At 39.7% G+C, this 23,745-nt stretch overlaps 2 protein-coding genes across 6 annotated transcripts in view; both read left to right on the forward strand.

The window, feature by feature from the left end:
- The first annotated feature begins 873 nt into the window (after positions 1–873).
- SPART (spartin) lies at positions 874–17,384 on the forward strand. Of its 4 annotated transcripts, XM_079301313.1 has the most exons (10): positions 874–1,006; positions 5,542–6,377; positions 7,534–7,731; positions 8,745–8,849; positions 10,610–10,739; positions 11,504–11,698; positions 12,660–12,818; positions 12,893–12,983; positions 13,984–14,044; positions 15,719–17,384. In XM_079301313.1, the coding sequence occupies exons 2-9, from the start codon at positions 5,544–5,546 to the stop codon at positions 14,042–14,044; spliced, it is 1,773 nt and encodes a 590-aa protein (XP_079157439.1). In that variant the 5' UTR covers positions 874–1,006; positions 5,542–5,543; the 3' UTR covers positions 15,719–17,384. The 4 variants fall into 4 exon arrangements, with proteins under 4 accessions (XP_079157439.1, XP_079157437.1, XP_079157440.1 ...); XM_079301311.1 differs by lacking the exon at positions 13,984–14,044 and having other exon boundaries at positions 876–1,006; XM_079301314.1 differs by lacking the exon at positions 8,745–8,849 and having other exon boundaries at positions 876–1,006; positions 15,719–15,857.
- Positions 17,385–21,756: 4,372 nt separating this feature from the next.
- The window catches only part of LOC306805943 (coiled-coil domain-containing protein 169-like), a 29,945-nt gene continuing 27,956 nt past the window's right edge, over positions 21,757–23,745 (forward strand). The window contains exon 1 of one of the 2 annotated variants that reach the window (XM_079314262.1): positions 21,757–22,051. In XM_079314262.1, coding sequence (XP_079170388.1) covers positions 21,948–22,051 — 104 coding nt within the window. In that variant the 5' untranslated portion in view covers positions 21,757–21,947. The remainder of the gene's footprint in view (positions 22,052–23,745) is intronic. The other variant, XM_079314263.1, reaches the window with a different exon arrangement.

Raw genomic sequence — 23,745 nt, forward strand, 5'->3', positions numbered from 1 at the left:
CATGACATGAAGGGGTCTTATTTTTCCATTTTTTGCATATTCATACCAACTCCATAACTAGAATTTGGGTATATGTGTTTTTGTACACATATACACACATATGCAGCTACATATGTAGCTCCAATTGGAGCTACAGTTCTTATTAAAAGAGTAGGAGATATATAGATTTAAATTATTAACTCAATTCCTTACAAATGGCAAAACTACTTGGCTTCTGAAAAAGAACAGGCAAAAAAGAACTCATGTTATCACCGGGGCCATACATTATGTTTCAGTTTGACATGACGGTGTGAGCCACAGAAACCGCATGACAAAAGAGAAGCGATCTTCCATGTTCCCAGCGAAACTAATTTATACTGAAGTGAAACCAACACGCAGACCTCCGTTCCTCCCAGACAGCAAGAGCGTTAGGGAAAAAAAAAAAAAATTAAAAAAAAAAAGACAAAACTAACAGGAACAAAATAAAAACACGAAAACCAAAACCAAAACAAAAGACCCCAAAAGGCAGGGCAGGCGGCACAGCTCGGCGCTGTTCATTACCTGGCGAGGCCCCGCCCCGGGCTCGGGTGACGCCGGCCCTGCGGCCCGCCCGCTGCCGCCTGACCCGGGCGGGGCGGCGCTGCCCGGGCTGGGCTCGGCTGAACGCGGCTGAGCGCGGCGGAGGCACCGGCTCGGTGAGGCGATCCCGGGGTCGGGCCTGCAGGGGCTCCCTGCGGAGCCGGGGCTCCCTGGTTGTGGCGGGGCGGGCAGGGGGAGGCCGCGGGCGGCAGCGGAGCGGGCCCGGGCGGCGGCGAGCCGGGAGCCCCCGTCAGGCGGCTGGGAGAGAGGGAGGGAGGGCCGTGGTCTGGGCAGGTTGGAGTAACCCCGGTGGTTAATAATGCATTGAATGTCTTGAGAGGTTATTTGTCAGACTGCGTAGGAAAAGTGCTCCTTTTGTTTTGTCTTGTTGTTTTGTTTTTAAAGGATTCGTGTTTGACAGGTTTGAGTTTCTTGAATCTGGTAGAAGGTTGGTAGCGATCACAAACCGGCAAGCAGACGCAGCTAATGAAATGGTATTAAATAGCCGTCTTACATAACGCTGAATTTTCCATGACGATCTTGCAATGTTTTGGAATGCTAGTACAATGTCTTCGTACTTGGGCGCTGCGAAAAGCGCCGGCGCCGGGCAGCAGAGCTGCGAGATGGAGGGCGGTGTGTGCCCGCTGCTTTTCTGCTTCCCCCCTTGGACAAGGGACAAGCGAGCGCTCTGCGGGGACAGCGTGTGGCGGAGGCGCAGGCCAGGCAGTCAAGAAGGAAGCTCTTCTATTTGAACAGAAATTATCCTAAAACAGCAATAGATGAGGAAATTCAACGTGCTGGCTGAGTGAATGTAGGTGCTAGGAGAGCAGCCTGAGAAGAAGATGTAGGTTGAAATGTCAGAGGTTGGCAGTTTACTGAAGTATTTGGTAATTTTGAGAGTAAGAATTACTTTAATATCACTTGTTCTTTCTGTTGTCTAGCCTGTGATATTATCTAGCCTTACAATTTTTTTCGTTGCTTAAAAGCTAGGAGTAGGCCACCACTTCATGAAAAATTTAAAGGCTTCTTTAAACAAATTACGTTTTTATGCTTTTAGCTTATTTAAATTCAATTAATTAGCTAGTACTTGGCTTATATTAGTTTATATTCTAGATACCATTTAATTCTTTAAATTCTTGAAAGTTACTAATACTTTCTTACTTGCTCTTTTCATACAGAAATAAGGTTCAAACAATTGTGTTTGCATGTGTTTACTTCTAAGTCGGTGGCTGACAGAAAAACAGTTGACAAGAATGCTTGGACTAAGGATGTTTTAGCTTGTGTTTTTTAAAGATTTGTTTTGCATTTTCCTTCCCTACTCTCCTTCAGAAATAGTGAGTTGGCAAGTGTGTCCTGCCTGTGTCATGCTGTTTAATCCTCTTAATAAGCCTTAGACTTCATGTTTGCAGTCTAGCAGTAAGATCCACCATTGGACTGTATTTTTGTTAATATACATTATTTTTCAATGAAGTGGGCTTTGCTGTGTCAGAGGAAGGATGGGTGAGATGTTAGTTTACAAGATCAAATTAAACTCAAGTTTCATTGTTGCAGTGTAGGCTCCCTTGGTCAAGGCACTTAAAACCACAGAGTATCTGGACTAATGAAAGAAAAAGAGCTCAAGTGCTGGATTGATATGTGATTCTCTACAGTGCCCTTTAGTTCTTGTCTCAGTGTTGGACTGGCTTTCTCTGAGACAAGTTCCTCTGAGTCTTAATTAAGACTAAATGGTACAGGTTGATCTGAACAGGACTTGGGGTCAAAGATTGGCTTGCAGTGCTCTCAGTATTCAGTAATGCACATTTTTCATTCCTTACAGCTTTAAAGTTGAGGAAATAAAATTCAGCATTGTACAGAAGGGGATTACAGGTAAATATTAAAACATGCAGGACACTTGAGTATTATATTAAGATCGTATACTGAAAATAATAGTGAATAAGGATATTCCTTGGATATTATTAGATTGCTATTTAAATGTTCTCTTTCAGAGAATATTTATTATTGTGTTGTGAGGGAGCAATTAGATAAGCAATTATTTAATACCATCCATTCTTTTGTATTAGTTTTAATCAATTACTAAGAATGAATGAAATTCAGTTCTTTAGAGTTTTAGTTATCGCATGTTTAGCTTGAAATCTACTGTGAAGTCCTTCCTCCATTTCCAAGTTCCTGCCAACTAAATGCATTTTTTGGAAGTAACCACGCTGCACATATACTGCAAACTTGGGGTGTTTCAGACAATCAGAGTTCCTGAGCCAGCTTTTGTAGCTCTGCTGTGCACCAGTGCTGTGTGGACACTGATGGTGCTGACATCTCCATTTCCTTACAGACCTTTTCTAGTGTCAGTAGAGACTGGGCTTTATCAAGAGCAGTGCTGTTGTCAGTGTGAGAGCTATACAGGGAAGAGTAGATCAATTCAATATTAAGTTGAATAGTTAGGATTTTACTTGATGTCTCTTCCTGTTACATGCTAAAAATCACTAGCAAAATGATTATTTGAAATCTGTAAATTATCTTTGCATTAGCCTCACCCAGAAAAAAAAAATAAAATCAATAAACATGGGGCAAAGGGGACTATTGTATTGCAGTTGTGTTCTCACAAATAAATCATTTACTTCAAGCCTCGAGAAAGGACTTCATATGGACTTGGGAATACAGGCACTAAAAATCTCAAACCAGTACATTTTGCTCAATGGAGAAGTAAACAGTGATGATAGATTAAACTTTTCTGTCCTTCTCAGTCTTCTGAACATTTTTTTGTGTTTTAAGAACCTACAATTCTCATATCAGAAGTATTTACTGTTACACTGGTTTTCATCTTCATATCCTACTTAAAAGGAAAAGTGGATTTTTCAATAGTAAATACAAGTATTGGCATACAGTGATGTGGTTTGGCTGTCACTGTTTCTTTGCTGTAAGGATCCAGCTATATTCATGACATTGTAAGAAGTTCTTTCCAACTGCTTTTACTCAAATTGCTTGCTGTTGTGCTGGTCAGGATCATACTTTTAACTTCTAAAGGTGATGTCCTTGGTGGTTAGTAAATATGCACTTATGCTGTGTTGTTCTTTAGCTTAAAGATGCTGAGCCTCTTGGCAACAAGTGCCTCCAGTCAGTCTCCAGCTTAAAATTTGCTACATGATGGGCAGTGAACTTGGTGGCTTGAGTTGCTGCTGACCCACTCCACTGGGCTCCCTTCTCAAACCACCCCTGCTATATTCTGAGCTGTGTATCTGTTACTGTACTGAAACCACACATTTTGAGTTTGATGTGAAATTGGATTCTGTAGCACCATAAGAACAGATGCCTCCCAGATTACATGGCACTTCTGTTGTGTGACTGCAGATGCATCAGTCATCTAAATGCTGTCTGCATTTTGATTATAAAGAGCATGGGGGTAGAACACATCATTCTTTGCCTCTTTAAAATCTTTTCATGTCCTGCACTCTGTTTTTGTTGGAGTAGAAGATGTTTTCCAGATAATTTCTTTAGTTTGTTGATAGTCTAAAATGAGACATTAAGTAAACTGAAATGTAGGTACTATTTCAGGATTTTATTACAAGTTTGGATTTAATTATTTTTTCTTTCCCAATAACTATTTTTTCTTTACTGATTTACTTTCTTTTAATCCATTGTGTTTGTAGAGACTAATCAAATCTCTTAGCATTTGTTATATTGCCTTGGTAAGCCAAACTTACACCTTTCTAGGGAAGAGTGATTGATTCATCAGGAAAAAATCAGTAACCTGCCCACCTCTTCCTCTTCTGGCATAACGTCCTTGAGTGTGGCTCAGTGTGTGAATTCTCACCAGGGCCCTGCATGGTGGTGTTAACGCTTCTGCCCACGTAATGGAAGTATTTTTATTTTTGCACTTTAGATTTTATTTAGCGCTGTGTTTTATGTGGCTTATTAAGAAGTCAGTCATTGTGAATGACAGATGTCTCCTTTCTTTCATCTGCCTTACAGCAGAGAATCATGGTTTTGCTTGAAAATATCTGGTCTTTAATTTAATATAGTATCCCATTTTTATTTTCCACAATCATTATTCTCTTCTAGTATAATTGCCTGATTTTCCTGAATTAACAATGCCTCTCAAGGCTGCTAGGAAATAAAAAAAAAAACCAAACCAAACCCAAATTCGTTGGAATTAATTATTTGTATTTCCTGTGTTTGGCCGAGACCAACAATCTGCGTGCAGTTAAAACAATGAGTTAACACATTTAAGAATTCAAACAAACCTACTGGATTCTTTGCTGCTCTTCTGTTTAAATACATGAGGCAGTTTGAGAAATTCCAAAACAGACGTAGAACCTGCAAACTTTTGCACATATTGGTACGTCCAATTTTTGTCACCAGGGGAGCAAGGAGTATAGAACACCAATTGCCTTTTCTCACTCTATAAATACTGTAAAGGAAATAAGTAATTCCATGTTTTTATTTTGCAAAACACAGCTTTAACTGTTCAAAGTATTTCACAGTTCTCTGTGTTTATGTTAGTTGATGAAGGTCTAAAAATCTGTTGGGTGTTTTCTCTTAAATTATTCAAATGAAAATGCACTGTTTGTAAGTTCAGCCTTTAAACAGACAAAATGGTAACTGAATTTTTTAATACCTTAGAGATGTTTTTGGAAAAGTTAGATTTTTAAAGTTATTTGTTTATTCATCTTGTTTGCTACTGATCTTGAAGATGAAAAATTTAGTATCAGGCATGTCCATATTCTTCTGATGTTTAACTTTGAAGAAATAAATATGTGTGATGTAACTAGATTTGATGGTTATAGATTCCTTGCTGTCTTGGAATCATGTCAGTTGAATATGAATGTTATTAGGAGATAACCATAACATATCAGACACTGTTCCAAGCAACTAGATAGGATAAAATGCCTTCTTAATGATGACCCTACTGCATGTATTAGCAGAAAACTAAGGTAAACATTGTTTGGCTTACTCTCTCTATATTCTTATTGATTTTATTCCAATTTGTAGTAATGGAACAACTGCGGGATCCGGTTACGCAAGAAGATGCAAATATTAAAGCCATTAGTGAGGAGTACAGGAAAGCCTTTATATTTGTCAATAAAGGACTGAATACAGATGAACTGGGTCAGAGGGAAGAAGCAAGAAGTTACTATGAACAAGGGCTTGACCACTTGCTCCGAGGAGTTAGCATTCCATCCGAGGGTCCTGCGTGTGTAGGCTCCCAGTGGGAGTCTGCCAGGCAAATGCAACAGAAGATGAGGGAGACCCTGCAGAATGTTCGTACTCGACTCGGCAGTCTAGAGCAAAACACCCCACCAGTACAAGCATCTCCTGCTATGATGGATACCCATCCTGGGGTGCCCAAGTTATACCCCTCCATTCCTTCCAAAGAAAAGCCAGAGAGACCCCCTCCCCCTAATTCTCTGATGGTACCAAGTCAGCCGCCTGCAGCAGATGGAAGTGTTGCAGCTGTGAGTCAGGGGCAAATTCCAGCTATGAGTCCATCATCTGCAAAACCTCTTTGTCTGCCAAATGAAGCACCTCCTGCCTATACTCCTCAAGCCACCAATGGCCACTTCACTGTATCCTATGGCACAGACTCTGGGGAGTTTTCTTCTGTCAGTGAGGACTACTACAGCAACAAATGCACTCAGCCACCTCCTCTGGAAAACCTGGGAGTGGATGCAGATGAGCTGATCTTAATTCCCCAAGGAGTACAGATATTTTTTGTGACTCCTGATGGGCAGGTTAGTGCTCCTTCGTATCCTGGATATCTGCGCATCGTGAAGTTCTTGGATACAGATAGTGAAGCTGCTCGGAATCGTCCACCAGCATTTCTTCAGGTAAATTTCTTCAGGAAAATAGTTTTCTGCTTTCATTAAAGTTTCAAGAACTGTCATAAAGCTCTAGCAGGCAATCTTCTTAGGTGCTTGCTCTTCTGAGCCTTAATATCCCTGTGATAATACGAAGGATGTTACAGATGTTGCAGAAATGGTTTTCTGCAAGTGCACACTTTTACAACTCTTTCTGTGAAAAGCACCTCTGTTTCTTCCCAGGGTTTTCAAGTGCTCACTGTTCTGGTGAATTCCAGTATGTAAAGGACTTGACTTAACACCATTTCATAAAATTGATTTCTTTCATCACATAGAGAAGACATTTTGATTCACCTGTTGTAACAAATCAGGATAAAATGGAGTTGGGTGCTACCCACTTCATTTTCAATTAGTGATAAGGTATTGCAGTTATGACAGTGGATAATTTGCAATTTGAGGGTCCATGTTAATCCAGACTCAGAACTACAAATACAAAAAGATGCATTATTTGTACTTTTTCAGTCTTTACTTGCATCATGTGGGCATGTTCTGGAATGACCATTGTGTTGCTGGTCTGGATTCTGAGTTTAGATTTCCTTGTTACTGCTGAGATTGGCTGGTTTGGGGGTCTGCTGGATCCTAGTTTGGGGTCTGCTGGTTCAGCTCCACTCATTTTAGCAGTCTTCAACAGCAGGCCAATGACAGCCATACATTTCTGTTTGGCCTGTCATATAAACCTGTCCTGAGATCTCCAGAGGGCACAGGCACTGTGAATCCTGACTTGTTTGGCAGTCCTTTTCATCTGGGCCTCAAGACGAGACCTGTTAAGAGGGTACCAGCCTGAATTCTAGTCCTGTTAAAATTAGTATTTTCTCTATATTAGACTGTCAGACCAATCAAGAGTGATAGTTCAATAATCACATGGAGATTGTTTTTCTTTATTCATTTTTGTTTCAAGATGGTATAAGGCTTTTTGTTTTTCATCACAGAATCATAAAACAGTTTGAGTCGGAAAGGACCATAAAGATAATTTAATTCCAATCCTGCTGCCATCAGTGGGGGACCTTTCAGTAGGAGGTTCCACTTGAAACTTCATGCAAAATCAAGTTTGTGGTGTATATCAGTATGTTTTGCCTGTCTTTCTTTTTAAAAGCATCCTTTGACTCTATGTGCTTGTGTTCCCTAGGTTTGTGACTGGTTGTATCCTCTGATGTGTACCCAGTCTCCTGTTCTGTGCTGCAACACTGGGGTCTACATGTTCCCCGACACCATGTCCCAGATACCAGGGTCCTATGTGGGAGTCGTGCTGTCTTCAGAACTGCCAGCAGCTGACAGAGAGCTCTTTGAGGATCTCTTGAAACAAATGTCTGATCTACGTATCCAGGTAAATTTCTGGGCAGCCTGTTACAAGCCAGTAAGGGAAGGTGTAAATCAATGATATATTCTCACATTTACATTTAGTGTGTAAAAAGACAGATTTTTGTCTTGGATGATAAGCTCATCCATGAGAAATCGATAAAGTAACCATGATAAAGCTTTTTAATGAAACTGTAGGTCCTATGAGATGAGACAACAAAAATTTTAAAATACCAAATTTTAAGCAGAGTGGAATTTGAGACCAGTTTTTATATTTTCTCTATTTTTCCAAAAAAGAACTTAGAACCCAGAATGAAATTTTGTGTTCACCAGAAAGCATGCTTTTCCTTATGTGTGCATGCACACAACTCTTTGTGTAGTTTTGGTTATGCTGTTCTTGGAATATTGTACCCAAATGTTCACATTTGCAGTTGAAAAATCTTAAGCTGCCTCAGACAAGATCTGTGAAAATAGTAAGTGCCTCAAAAATCTGCCTTCCAATGGGGTCTCAAACTAGATAAATCTGATGCCTTATTGCACCAGATATTAAGATGTTGACAGGTAGAGAAAACAAAAAAAACCCCAGTCTAACAAATGTGCAATAAGATTGAGTGATTTGTAGCACAGTGGAAAATATTAGTCTTGAGAGTCCTGGAGCATGATTTCAGGAAGAGTGGTTATCAATAACTACTTCAAAGTTATTACTACTTAGCATGATTAAATCTTTTCATGCAAGAATTTTGTTGAGTCACCAAAATGTGAATGCAGTGTTGATGAAGGGCCAGTTTGGAGCATCCCATGAGGGCAGAGTTCTGTTATGGTGTAAATACTGGTCAGTTCAGCAGGGAATTTCACTAGTACAGGAGGCCATTAATTTTTACTTAAAAGGGAAAAGCATTACAGAATTATGTGATACCAACTCACTGGATAAAATTCTGTCTTTTTTCCTGTGTAGAAGTAGTTCAAATTAGGTATTTTATTAGTTCCTTATTTCCCTAAAACTTTGTGTTTTTGTTAATGTTCCCTGATATGGTGTCGCAGGTGCCAGGATCCCATGAGAGAGTAGGGTTACCTTCAGAGCTCCCAGCAACTAAGAGAGCACATTTTGAAGATAAATTTAAACAGAGGTCTGGCCACAAAGTCCAGGTAAATCCCAGGACATTCCAAAACCCTCTAGTTGAAAAAAAAAAAATTGTCACAGATATGCATGTTAGAACTGCTGATTTGATTGACAGCAGCTGTGTATGCTGTGTCCTGTGGTTATTTTTTTTGTTGGGTGGCTTTTTTGTGTTGTTGTTTGGTTTCTTGTCAAACACCAATTCAGTTACTGCAGGCTGCCACATTTTTCAAATCAGCATATTTCTGAAGTTTTAAAAACTGATATAGCACAAGTATTCCAAAGCCTAGTCTGATGGCCATTTAATGTGTCTGTTTTACATAGTAATCATGAGGATCTAATTGACTAATTATATTTAATATAGTATACTTTAATGAACAGTGCTGAGTCCCCTCTCTTATTAGAGAATCTGTTTTTGCTCCTTAGTGTAGAAGTCTTGTTGACTGGTTTTCTATATAGTGCCCCAACCTGCGGTGTAACAAAATTACATCTGGAACATAGTTTGGGTTTTCAAATAGGTTTTTTTTTGTTTGTTTTTTACCTGTAGCTGTTTATTGAGGTAATTTCTCCTCCCTAGCCCTCAGAGTGTTTTGGTCACGTACTGAAGACATTTCTTGAACTCCAGATTTCACATTGCTATGCAGCAGTAAATGATTATATAGTACATATCAGTGATACATTGTTAACCCTCTAGCTAGCAACCTCTTAGGGTTCAATCTACTCTCTCCTGTTAATGTCGGTTTTACTACAACGTTCGGCTATGTGCAATACCCTGGTTTTATATCCAGTAAATATTTCAGGGGAATTTAAGGATTCTCTATAATAGCAAATACTGTTCTTTATTCTGATCTGCCTGTGGGTTTAATCTTTAATCTATAAATGCTCTCATTTAGATTCTTCTAGACTAAACAAAAACTTTTTTTTTTCCTTTCATTGACTAGCAGTGTTTCCATCTTTGAAATGTTTGGGGAGTTTATTTGCTTTTACGTTAGAAAGGTTATCTTAACAAAAACTTAAACCTACTACAGTTTTTTTAGGTTTCTGTAATTAAAGTTTAATTATACATTGTCTGTGAACTGTAAAGTGATGTTACACATTTTAGAAGCACGAAGCAGCCTGTGGTAGTGGTTGCTGTGTTTGAATGTTTAACATCTACTCCAGAAACTGTAGTTTGATACGAAGTAGCACAGAACCTGTCCACCCAGCCTTAAACAGGGGCCAGTATTGTGCACAGTTTGATGTTTTCCTTGGCTGTGCCAGTCTGAAAAAGCAGCAACAGCACATGGCATGAATAATCTCCTTTGTTTTTGAATTTGGGAGGAAAGGATGAAGAATAAAACAACCCCAACAGCTGCATTCCTTTAGTGCAGCTGGATTCTCTAACCAAAGACTGCAGTTCCCATGCTGAATAACAGCAGAGTTGACTTCTGTCAGAGAAGATAACAATGAGAGATGGACAGTCTCTTATCTGTTCTGCTGGTGAACTAGTACTGTAAATTTTCCCTGCTTAGCTATTTGGCCATATGGCTGCATTGGCAAGCAAATCTTTTCATTGTAGCTGGATGAAAAATGTGTACAAAAAAGCTGACCTGTCTGATAAGCTTTTTGGGATGTCTAGGATTTTAGTGGAAAAAGGAAATTGAGTGTTAAATTTAGCTTGAGTTTCTGTACACTTATCCAAGGCATGCACAACTTTAGTATTATTTGATAATGGATGTGTATGATCTAAACCAGAAATACTGATGATATGTTGCAAAGTAGATGCTCAGATATTTGCTTTGCTTGTCAGCCTTCTGAAGCCTCTAGTGATGCAGTTCACTTGCCTCAGACTGTACATATCCAGCCACAACCTGAAGAAGCAGAAGATCAGAAAGAGTTACCAGAATGGAGTGAGAAAGTTGCCCATGGAATCTTGTCAGGTAATAAGACAGTGTTGAATAGAAACCAATGTGAGTGACATATAAATAGTATTTTCACCTAAATACATGTGTGCTGATAGAAGCTAAGTGATTAGAAGTAGTTGTTCACTAGTTCTAGTGTTGATCCTCTAAAGGATGCCTTGATTAGTTTTATAAAAACCATGCAGACTATAAATCCATTGCCAGCAGTTTGTTCATTGGAGATGAGTTTGGCTCCTCATTTGCCTCTGTTAGAATATCACCTGCTGGGACTCAAGCCACTGTGACAGAACAATTTTACCCCTGTATGAAACACATATTACAGCAGGCATCTGTTGGATTTCTGCAGATAAACATGTGGGTTTTTTCCTCTGAAAATACACTAATGACCCCAGCTGATTGTAATAAATATCAATCTGCAAGGAGGGTTAGAAGCTTGGGTTCCTATGTTTTCCTGAGTATTAATAGCATTGAGATGTGCAGTTTTATCACTTCTGGCTCCGCTGTTGCTTGCATATCCATTAAAAAAACTGAGTATCTGTATTAGGCTGACATTTGGATGTGGGTGGGCTGTATTGAACTTAAATAAAATGAATGTAAAAAGAGGTGGTATAGGTGCAGAAATTACTGCAGGACTTCTCTGCTGGCCCATTAAGGGGAGAAGATAATTGCAGACTGTAATCAGAAATGTTTCTAAACGTTCCTGTTTTGCAGAGGAGGGATAGCTGAAGGAATCACAGTCCATAAAATTGTATGTACTAAGAAACACAGTTTTTGCCTTGAAGGTGCATCTTGGGTAAGCTGGGGCCTAATGAAGGGAGCAGAATACACGGGTAAAGCTATTCACAAAGGAGCTTCCAAACTGCGAGAGCACATTCAACCAGAAGAAAAGCCTGTGGAAGTCAACCCAACTGTAGCAAAGGGACTTCACGTAGCAAAACAGGCTACTGGAGGAGCTGTGAAAGTCAGCCAGTTCTTAGGTAAAAATTTCCATCTCATAGAATATAATATTTTGCCTTAAATAATAACAACTTCGTAAAATGCCAGCTGGTTTCTCTAGCCAGTAAACTAGAGGAGGTACTGACCTGATAAACTACAGAGATCAGCAGTTTGTGCCTAATTATCTCCTATAAGAGATGTGCTTTAAGACTACATATTACTTGGCCTTGAGACATCCTTTTCTTTCCTAAAAGAATAAGTTTGTCATGCTTTTGAAAGTTTTAGACAGTTAATTCAAAATGGTGTCTCTTTCTTAAAGTTGATAACCATGTTTTTTAAAAGCTCTACTCTGACTGGTTGTTAACATACAGTACCACAAGAGAATGTGTGTGTGCATAATTTTAAACACACACACCTGAAACAAGTCTATTGGACTATGTATGAATACCAAAATAGAAACAGCCTGGTATCCAGAGGTGTCTGGTAACCCTAGCAGCTCTCAGTAACTTCATTTTTGTTATTTGCATGTAATACTTATATTTACTGTCTAGTGACTCACCCAAGTTTAAAAGTAAGTGCTGTTCTTATAAAACTACTTTGAAGATCTGGAATGCTTGTAAGAAAGACTTCTACAGAAGAAAAGTCAGGAAAGCAGCAGCTTGTTCTCTATCTACAAGTTAGAGGTAACAAAGCAGTGGAAACAGTTTCTTGAAATTTGAGTGTAAGGTGTGTATGTATGTCTTTTAAGGCACTTTTTAGTCACAAGGCCAACCTGACTTGTTTCTTAGGATTTGGAGCTGTGTAGAACCTGAAAAAGAAGGTTGCTCTGTATCAGTTGGGCACTTACATGTGGATTAGTCTCTGTCTTTCATATGAGCATATTTAAATAGAAGTATCACTTAAGGCTAGAGTGAAGCTTCCTGTTAATTATGAGTAAAGATTTTTAAAGAAGCATGTTCTGCGTTCTCACTAAATAATCTGCATTCTGTTGTTTTATGGTAGTTGAAGGGGTGTGTTCTATAGCAAGCTGTGTTGGAAAGGAGCTGGCTCCACATGTGAAGAAGCATGGCAGCAAATTAGTTCCAGAATCCCTAAAGAAAGATAAGGATGGCAAATCTACTTTTGATGGTGCTCTGGTTGTAGCAGCAAGTGGAGTTCAAGGTAATAAAATTTCCTTGCACTTTTTTTAATGGCATATTTTTAATGGTGTGAACTCAAGTTGCCTGTTTCTACAGGGTTTTCAACAGTGTGGCAAGGTTTAGAAAGTGCAGCGAAGTGCATTGCTAAAAGTGTTTCAACTGAGACTGTAAAAACGGTCAAATACAAGTAAGTTATATTTTTATTATTTTCATCTTCTACAGCACACTGTTATTGCTTCTGAATACTGGCAAAAAAAAAAAAAAAAAGCTTATGAAAGTGCAGGGAAGCTAACTGAAATGCATCCTTTGCTATAATTATGTAGCACATGATATGGTGCTAAGTGCACAGTAATGAGCATCTCCTGTATGGAAAAATCTGAAATGAGTAGATGATTGTAGTAAGTATTTTTTTAGTTCTTTGTAGAAGTATTACAGCTTCAGGCTGTGTTACAGATAATGTTCAGATTTATATCTTTGCTCTACAGTATAATATCATTATGAAAAAAATTACTGGTTAAACCTCTCAACTCTAATCCTGAATTTATGCAAACTTAGCTAAATTTATGAAAAATGAAAGAACCTCATGTATCAGCAAGTTTGGCTAAAGCAAGGCAGTACAAAAGAAGAAATTTTTTTAAGGAAATCGGAGGCATATATAACAATAATAGGCCAGCCTCAGCTTGCAGAATAGAGGTGTTCTTAGAAAAAGATACTGGGGAAGAGGACAATAACATTGGGGATTAAGATGATGTTACTAAGTTGATGGAAAGATGAAAGCTGTATGCATGTACTAGAATATGCTGTGGAGAATAAAGGAATATATTGAAATAACTGAAATGTGAAATGCACCCCTCACAAACAGGGCAGTAGATTTAATAGAAAGTGAAGAGTAAGCACAAGCAAGCAGTGTAAATGGAGTCAGTGATAAGGGTAGCAAAAGAGATATTAAAAGGATTGCTGAAAGTGCATACAGGCTACAAGCCAATGGTAACAAGATAAGCATCAGCATTCAGTATTAAGCAGATTGGCATTCAGTGTTGTGTTATGATGCATTTCAAATAGGAGGACAAATAGCAAAGTTGTAGTCAGTTGTGGTTTATTGCTGATGTTTGTTTGCAGTCGGAATGTCAGGAGAAATTGTACTGGTACTCATTTCACATAAACTCACATTAATGTTTTTGTTTTAGATACAAATATAGGAAATATGGAGATCAGCAGACAACAGACGCTAAGAGTGAAAAACAATAAGTAACTACCTGTTGCAGCTAACTGCAATATGATTTGATATGTAATCTTTAAAATCTATCCTCACTATTATATTAAAATGTTACATAATCTCCCTTTCGTAAGCTGATTTTTATTTCAGTGACAAAGATGTCTGCCACTCAAAATACCAGTGAATAAGCTGAATCCCACTTAATGGAAACAAAGCTAAAGGAGCACCATCAATGTTTCCAAATAAAAAAAAAATGGCTAAATCTTAGCTGCAGCACCCTTGTGGATGGAATTTTAAAGAGATGCTCATCATATTCACGTTGATTGGAATGGGCAGAAAATGTAGCTTCAGAAGTAATATGTCTTCCAAAGTCTCCATGCTACTACCCTTTTTAAAAACTATTTAAATAGATGCAATGTATATATCTGCACAATTTTTAAGAAAGAAGAGTTAAAATTATGCAACTAATGCAGGCAAACTAAAAAAATTAGTTTTTGTTAGGCATTGTTAGTCTTACTGCACTGGATAAGCTATAATCCTGCTTTAAACAAGGTTACTTATTTTGCTGATACTGTACTGGCTTATGATGTTCCTGAGGTGAAAATAATCAAATTGACAAACTAATCAAACTGACAAATACTTTTGCTGTGAGATTTATTATCTGACCTGCAAATCTGATGTTGATGATTCAAGGCTGTTGCTCTATCAGAGAATTAAAGGCAAAACAAAAAAACCCACTAATTCTTTTAATTTGGTCTCATTGTTAGTTCCAGCCACACACTCTGGCTGCTGTATCTGTATTATAGATAATATTAATCTCTATTATGGATTTTTGGATTCTTTGGTATTCTTTGCTTCTCTCTAACCTTATCCTGAGGTTCTCAAAGAATCTCAGGTTGTAACAAGCACAGGGAAAAAGCAACTCTGCTGATTGCTGGAATTCTGATGCTGTCAGGAATATTTCCCTTTGCCCTGGTTTGTCTGACTGCAGTGCTCTCTGGAGACATGTTCTGGCTACCTAGAACAGTTGCAGTTACTGCCCTCACTGTACCTTTGTCCTCTTTCATGGTGCTCTCTGTGCACAGCTGAGTCATTAGTCTGAGACTGCCAACTTTTCCACTAAAGCATAAAGAAGCTGGACTCAGCCCATGGGAGAGACCAAAGCTTTTATTTCTTCATAATTTTCATTGCATCCTCAAGAGAGTTTTGTTGAGCCTTTTGGGGTTTTTTTTATGATGCAGCACTCCAGGTGGGAGTCTCACAAGAGAACAGTAGAGGGGCAGAATCCCCTCCTTGCCCTGCTGGCCGTGCTGCTTTGGATGCAGCCCAGGATAAAGTTGGCTTTCTATACAGAGGTAGGAATTTTACCTAAGAACTAAAGTGAAAAAGAACCTTTAGTTATTGCACAAAACTTCTTTCCCCTCCATTCTTATAATTTTTTACTCTTTAAAATTAAAGGGAGAATGATTAGAAGCATTCTTGAAGAAAAAGACCAGAAGCATATTGATATTTTCAAAGAGCAATTATCTGATAGAGGAGCAGCCTTTACTCAAATGGCTTCATAAATTCTAATTTTATTCTTTAGCTATTTGGGCACTGTGCTTATTATTTTTTCTTGGTAATGCCTGAATTTTGCTCTCAAAAGAATTCCTGTGAAGATTAAAATACTAAGTATACAAATCTACAAAACTGCTCTCTTTCCTTAGGTATGGAGAGGATGCTGGCCATGCTACAGACAATGCTATGAATTCTGCAATCAATGTTGGTGTTACAGCATTTAACATTGAAAATATTGGTATCAAATCTGTTGTAAAGAGAACTGCAAAGGAAACCGGACATGCTGTGCTAGATGAATATAAAGTATTAGATAATGAGAAAAAGGGTAAAAAATGAAAGCAATTAAATACTTCTCAAAGCCTTACATTAGAGATGAAACTTCCTATTTAGAAGTAACTACATTGCTCATATGACATTGAACATAAGTCACACTGTACTTTTCAAGCAACTGTTACTTAATTTGACAGGAAAATGTAAAAGTAGGAAGAGCATTTGTAGGAGGAAAAATGAAAGTTGTCACCTCCTTGTTCTGTACTGAACAAGGGGTTTAAACAACTGGACCAAGCTTTAGGCAACTGGAAGAATATGAGTTTGCAATTCATATACTTGCCTCTTTAAGCACTTTTTCAAAATATTATATATGGAATAATAGAATAATATAGAACTACTGTTGCGAATATTTTTGTAACACTTTATATTTTTGAAGAAGGCGGTGATACAGAAAGAGGAGGATTACTACTTCTGAAACAAGTAAAATTACTAGTTTTGACTTTATAACTATTCTTAAGAATTAGTTTTACTAATCAAGACTTGTCTTATTTAATATGCACTACTAAAAATAAGCATAATGTTTTCATTGTTTTGTAGAGAATTTCTCTTTTCACCTACTAAACAGCTGATCTTATCTGAAGTTCATGTTAGGAGAAATGAAAGATGAACCTCAGGTAATTAGGTAGTCATTCCCTTTCAGTCTTTTTTTTTTTTTTTCTCATCCAGCATATAAGTAAACCAAAGATACCAAGCATTTCTTCTAAAAGAGGGTATTTACAGGTCTAGAAAAATGCATTTTTCAGTTGACTCCATAAGGAATATACAAAGATTCTTTGAAATTCAGGCTTTTATGTAGAGAGGATAAGTATGGTTTTGCATAAATTATTTTTCTGTGAAAATATTAGACTACACTAGGAAATTCTATGCATTCTGTACTTTTCAGCTGATCCAGAAAGATTCAGATTATATATCATGACGTCCTAATGGAAGATTCCTAATGTTTGAACAAATAGTTCTAATGGTCATCATCTTTATTCCATTAAATTCATAAGTTGCACAGTGTGAAGTGTTTAAAAAGACTATGAAGAAAAACTTTTAATGAAGAGCTGTGTAGAATAGATACTACTGTGTAGATTTGTCATCCTGTTTGTAGCACAGTGTAAAATAACTCAAAATATTAAATCCTTGAGATGCTTTGACACTGCTACTTATTTAATACTTTGCTATTGAGTTTTAAAGCTGCTGCACATTCTAATATTGGCTGGACCTGCAACAGACAGAATGCCAACAACTTACAACTTATCTCCATTTCATATAGATACAGAAAATAACTATAAACTGTTGTTGGCAAGTGATAATTGTAGAAGATTGAAAGAATGCAGTTAACAGCTACAGTCTGTTAGAATGGTAATAGATGCATATTTTGGGGTAGCTACTGCAGATGTGTGCTTAGGGTGAGAAATGTGAAAGAAAGGATCTAACCACTTGAAGTGTAACTTTGACTTACAGAAATAAAGATAAAATCTGTGCTCAACTTTTTTATGATATGAAGCTACTATATGGATCCATAAGTGGAAAAACTAGGACTTCTTCAGAAATAATGAAATAACAGTATTGGGGTATATCTACTGTATAAACAAGCTCATCAACTACAGCTTAAATATTTCAACTAAAAGGTTCCATCCAAGGTAGACTGCAACAATTTCTGTCACTATAGTCTGCCATTTGCCAGCTCATGTAACCACTTAAAGGCTGCTAAAGACTTCACACTAGCAAAAACATTTTTGTTGCTATGAGCTGTATTTACAATAGGGATATAGGCATTTGTATCTTCTTTCTCCCTCCCATTTTAAGGTTTTGCATATAGCTCATACCCTTTAGTTTAACCTATAAACCATCAAAATAAAAAGTTGTATTAAAACAACAGTTAAGATCAAGGTGTTACAGTCTTCAAGAAACCACATTGGAGCACACTGAAGAAAAACATTTAAATGGCATCAGTATCAGGCAAGTAGTGGTGTCCTGCTTAACCTGCTGTGTTCTCTTCACGTGTATCCAGTCTTTCAAAATGGATTAAAACTTTTTTGGATGATGCCTACCCTATTTAACAGTTTGTAATGTGATATATCCATGATCTTCCTGTTCACATTGTTCCAAAGTTCAATTTTCCCTGCTGATAATATGATGCTGTTGAAGTTATCTTGCTTCACCTGCCACTTCTTGGGCGCAGGGTAGCAACTCCATAGGCTTCTCCTCCCTTCTTCTACCATATACAACAGCCTTCTCACATTTACTGCCTCATTGATACATTGAGCTCCCCAAACCTCCCATCTTAGGTTGGCTTTCTATTCACAGCTTGGTTTTGTTTCTTTGAATGCTGAACATCTTTTGATACATAGCAGCCCTAGAAGTTTTACTAAGCTATGTAGTGCATGAATTACTACCAGATTTCCTAAGGCATTCTTATTTCCAAATTTATTCAAAGTCTTTTCTGCTACAATATTGGTCTCAGATCTTGTCTTGAGAGGATTACTTTCAATGATCTCTAAGTCACTCTAAGCTACTGACATCTCTGGCATTTTCATCATTGTGTAGATACAAACCACGGTTCTTAACTGAAATCTAAACTCTGTATTTGAATGGATTCCTCTAGATTCCAAGGTTCATTTGATTGGTTTGTACCAACTTAGAATAGCCTATTTTTAATGTTTCCTGAATAAATCCACAATCCTTTAAGAATAATTTGTAAACCTACCTTCCACTACAAAAACCATGCTGATCATCTTACGATAGAATGGTGAGGGTTGGAAGGGACCCCCTGGTCTGTAATCCACCTCCTGCTCAAAACAGGTCCAGCCTGGAGCACAGGACTCTGCCCCAGTTCTGCTCACATTGTGATTATCTCCAAGGATGGAGACTTCACAGACCCTCTGGGCAACCTTTGCCCAACTTCACTCTGTTTAATATTTCCCCTTATACTAAGCCAAATATTTTTATATGCAGATGCATTTTATTGCATATCCTTCCATCATGCACATTGGAGGAAACTTTGGTTTCTCCATCTCATTTAGACTTTCATATTACATAGCTGACTACAGCACTATGCTCTCCTTATGCCTTCTTTTCAGCCTGAACAAAGGTAAGTTCCTGACCTTGGGACAGCCCTTGGGACTTGTTTGGGAGTCAAAAGCTAAGCACTTCAGCATGTGCTGAGCAGAGTGGAAGAAGCATTTCCCTCAGGCTCCTGACTATGCCCTTGCTAGGGCAGCCCAGGAGCCCCTCAGTCTTGTTTGCTGTAAGCTGTTGCTGGCTCATGGCAGCTTCTTCAGCAGGAAGCCTGTGTCTTCTACAACATTGCATTCTAGACACTGCTTCAGCCTGTATAGATCCATGGGATTTACCAGTCCCAGATACTGGGTTTTGCACTTGATTTTTGTTATATTTCATTAGGTTTCTCCAGGCTGTGTACACACTTGTGAATGGTCACCTTTTTCCTCCTGCATCCTCTCAACTCATAATCAAATCACCATCAAATTTGCTGAGCCGGTCAGTCTTTGCTCAGTCTTCCAGACTGTCAATCTGGAATGAAGGATACTGTCTCAGGTATTGATCCCAGAATCAAGCAGTCATACTGTGATCACCACACTTTAAGCCTGATGGGCCAGCCAATTTTCCAGCAGCCTTATGACCCAGTTATCCGATCTAGAACTCACCAATAAAGGTACTAGGGGAGACTACATCAAAGTGCTTGGTCAAGTCAAAATACACAACATCCACAAGTCTCCCCTTACCCACACAGCCATTCATTATACCTTAGTTACTGGTGCTACAGAAATAACTTCTTTGTAAAAATTAGTTTATACCTTCAGCAGCTGGTCTACCTTGCTTTTAAGTAACTAGGTGTTTAATGCCTTCACATATCATAAATACATACTTAAGTATAAGATTCTGTTTTCAAAACACATTGTGCTGTGATCAAGTTTTCTAACTGTTGTTACTAAAATTAACCCATTAAAAGCCTTAAATGATAATGCCTTTAGTGGTATCCATATACACAATTTTAACCAATTTATTTGGAATAAAGAAATAGAGGAAAATTCTTATGTGTTGCAAGTGTCACTGTGTTACTGCTGTGATTGTTAAAAATAATGGTGGTTTGAAGTTTCACACACTCACTCAAGACCTCAGTCTACAAGACATTTTGGCTTTTCTCTCACTCCTGTTCCCAAACCATCAGGCAAAGCAGTCTAACCCAGTTAGACCTGCTGTGCTGCCAACCCAGCCAGTGTGTTCTGAGCTCATCCTTATGTGCACAGTGACCTGGTTCCTGAGAGCTTACCTGGTTAAGATGCCTAGTAATGCCTGGGTGAGGATGGGACCTCAAAGTATCCTGGAGAGGTCAAATTAAAGTCTCCTGGGGCAGAAAGAGTCTGCTGTGGGTGGGAATATAACCCTCAGCTGCCCTGTGTCCTCTGTTCTCAGACTGCTTGTGATTCCAGGGCTCTTTCAGCTTTCTGAATGTGCCCACCCATTGAGAACAATTCATCAGGCTGGTTACATGAATCTTGAAGCAGTTGTTCACAAAAACTGGTAACAAGAAAAATGGTTACTGATTAAAACCTTTGCTGTTAATATTCAGTACACTCTGTGAGTTATGAATGCTAACCCAGGTCTAAGTCATTACTTAAATTACTGGGTTCACTATGAAATGTGTTTTCAATATGAGTCTTAAAAAGGTAGCATTCAGTAAAAGATGAAGGCAAAATGAGCAGCTAAATTTAAATGCAGTTACAGTGCTCTTCTAAATTTGTTTCTTGATTAAATAATACCAGAAAATTCTGAATTCAGCCCACACCAAAGATGATAATTCACTGATTAGCTGATAGCATCAGTTACAACTTGAGTCTTAAAAATAATCTCTTGCTCTAATATATATCAGACAAGTGAAATTAAAATTACTTTTTCTTCTTCCCACTCTCCATCCTACTTTTCTACTCCCAGTCATTAAATCCTGCTGGATTATGCCCAGCATAATGTCCAGCTGTTGCAGTATTGGTGGGGCATTAAATTGAGCAATTCCAACGTGACACACTACCCCTTTAGGATTGCAATTCTCATTTCAGCACTGATTTGTGGATGGCAATACTGGTTTATGCTGTGTTAAAATAATGGTGATGCATAACCCATGTTTTGAACTTTTAAAGCAGTGCCTCTGTTACCCAGCAAGTGGTAGGGCTATGGCATTTGGTTTGCAACTCATTGATACTCATGGAACAAATTATTTGAACTGAGAAAACCATACCCTTTTTCATAATTTATGAGTAAAGGAAAATTAAAGTCTACCCCCTCCCGTCCTGGGAAAGTGATAGTGCCTCTAGTGAGCATGAAGTCTTGTGAAATGGTGAGTTGATTTAAGAGTGCAATAATTATTCCCAGTTTCACCCTGTCCCTTGCATCAAGTCTGGTGCTTTCCTGTGCAGCTGGTAAGCCACTGCAGATCACCAACCAGCAGAAACTGCTAACATTAAACATTTTCTCTTATGTAAGTTTTCAATGTTTCAGGAGCTGTACTGGCTCATTGAAAAGTCACACGAATATCCAAGAAGCACTGGCACTGAAGCAGCCAGAGAAGGTGACAGGGAGAACCTTGCAGAGGTGACACCACTTTTGCAATAATCTGATTAACTCACCCCGTAAAGATTTAGCTTGAGAAACTCATGAACTGATCTGAAATTCCTTGTTTGAAAAATGCAGTATCAAACATTTTTAAGCATCAATCAACACCAATGTAAGATAATAAAATTATTTTCTAGTATACATTGACTAACACCACTGACTTGATCAGTGCACGGACAGCCCGTCCAGCGGGGCCGTCACAGCCGCGGGCGGCTCCTCAGGGCCGGGGCAGGTGCGCCGGGACCGGCCATAGCGGCTGCCGGTGGCGCCCGGCCTCGTCTCCCCTCTCGGCTTTCCCTGGGCAGCGGGAGAGCCGCGGGTCTGCGGAGAACACGGTGCCCGAGCCGGGCGTGGGGTGGCCTCAGCGCGCCGCTCCCTCGGCTCGGCCGGCCGCTCGCTGCCGTCACCCCGCGCAACGCCGGCGACGCGGGGATGCGAGCGGGACGGGCGGCGGCGGCAATGGGGGAAGGCGGCGGCCGGCGGGCGGCAGAGCCGGAGCGCTTGGCGCTGGAGCTGGGGCGGGAGAGGCGGAAGCAGTGAGTCGGGCGGGGGACGCGGCGAGGCCGGGCCGGGCAGCAATGCCGGGCGCAGCGGCGGCCCCGGGAGCGGCCCCGCAGCACCGCCCGTGGGGGGCTCCCGCCGCCTCCCTGCGGCAAAATGGCGGCGGGCACCGCGGGCGGGGGGAGCGGGCTGTGCCCGCGCCGTGCCCGCAGCCCCTCAGGGCTGGGAGCGCCGCTGGCTCGGTGGCACCGGGAAGGGCTGGCACGAGGGATGCGAGTGGCACGGGGAGCCCGGAGGAACGGGATAAATAATGGCAGCCGAAAAGGAAGATGGGGCCGGCTGCTGCGCCACACTGCCGCTCGCTCCCGCTCCTCCCAGTGGGACGGGGGAGAGAAGGAAGGAAGGGTGAAAGAGACAAAATTCGGGGGATTGAGACAAAGCGCGTTTAATAACTAAAATGGAGCAACAACAACAAAAAGGGAACAAACCCCACAAAAGCAAGTGATGCAAAAGCCACCAGCGGAACAATGCCTTTCCCGAGGCAAAGCAGCCCCAGCAAATCCCCAACACCCTTGTTTTTATTTCTGAATATGACATGATATGGTTTGGGATAATTCTTTGGGCAGTGGGATCAGCTGCCCTGGCCGTGTTCCTTCCCAAATCCTTGTGCACCTCCAGCTCTCTCACTCGTGGCGTGAGGAGCAAAAAAGGCCTTGACCCAGTGTAAACAATGCTCGCCATTAACCAAAACATTACTGTGCTATCAACACAGTTTTCAGCAAAAATCTGAAACACAGATACCATACCACCTGCTACGGAGAGAATTAAATGTGTCCAAGGCAAACACAGTAGACTGGGCTGAGAAGCCACTTCAGAGGGAAAAACAGAGAAGACATTTAGATGGGTGCATACCTCACTGGGGCAGGATGAATAAAATGGACAATTTCACTTCATGAACACTGCTTTCCACAATATTGAGAAAAAGTGTAAAGCTGGATTTCGCCCACCTCTAGTGTCAGTAAATATCTCTGAGACCTCTAGGTAAGGCAGGACATCTCTGCATGCAGTTTGCAGGGATGAGGACTTGTTCCTGTTAGCAGTCAGTCCCCTTGCTAAAGCAGCAGTTGTTTCAGTGCTGTGATAATTGTTGGTGCTCATGCCTGGGATTGTTTTTTTCCCCCAGTTTGCTTAGGAAGCTGCACGTTTTTCTCTGTGTTTCCCTGTGCCTTTTGAGTGCTAATAAATGAAAACAAGAAATGTCAGAATCTCCTGTGCTGCCTTAATTCAGACCCTTAATATTTACATTTACATACCATTTTCAAGCATTCTATTCATACTGATTTTTTGCCACAACAATGTTTCTTTCAGTCTCTGACCTGCAGACCTCTTCAAACTAGTCCTGAACTTGTGGATTTTATGAAATGGAAAGGGAAAACACAACATTAACAAAGACAAAATTATACCTTATATATTCAAAATGGCACAAAAAATAGCTTGGACATACTTGCACCAACATGTAAGCTAGTGACCTTTAATAAATCTCCTGACTTAGTAATGTCTCAGGGTAAGTAGATCAGTTATCCTCTGCCTGCAACAATTCTTTTACCTGACACATGATCCTGATACTAATGGCGTTCAGGTAAAAAGTTGAGTTGTGGTGACTTACTTATGGATAAAAGCAAAATATATGACAACCTTTATGGTGATGGCATGACAGTAAAAGACTTTC

The sequence above is a fragment of the Erithacus rubecula genome (assembly GCF_903797595.1).
Source record: "Erithacus rubecula genome assembly, chromosome: 1".
Classification (NCBI taxonomy): domain Eukaryota; kingdom Metazoa; phylum Chordata; class Aves; order Passeriformes; family Muscicapidae; genus Erithacus; species Erithacus rubecula.

Coding starts and splice junctions, on each gene's coding strand:
- SPART (XM_079301311.1), top strand. CDS start 5,544: ATGGAACAACTGCGGGATCCGGTTACGCAAGAAGATGCAAATATTAAA. Junction 10,740..11,503: donor TGCCCATGGAATCTTGTCAG/GTAATAAGACAG, acceptor TTTGCCTTGAAG/GTGCATCTTGGGTAAGCTGG. Junction 11,699..12,659: donor GAAAGTCAGCCAGTTCTTAG/GTAAAAATTTCC, acceptor GTTTTATGGTAG/TTGAAGGGGTGTGTTCTATA.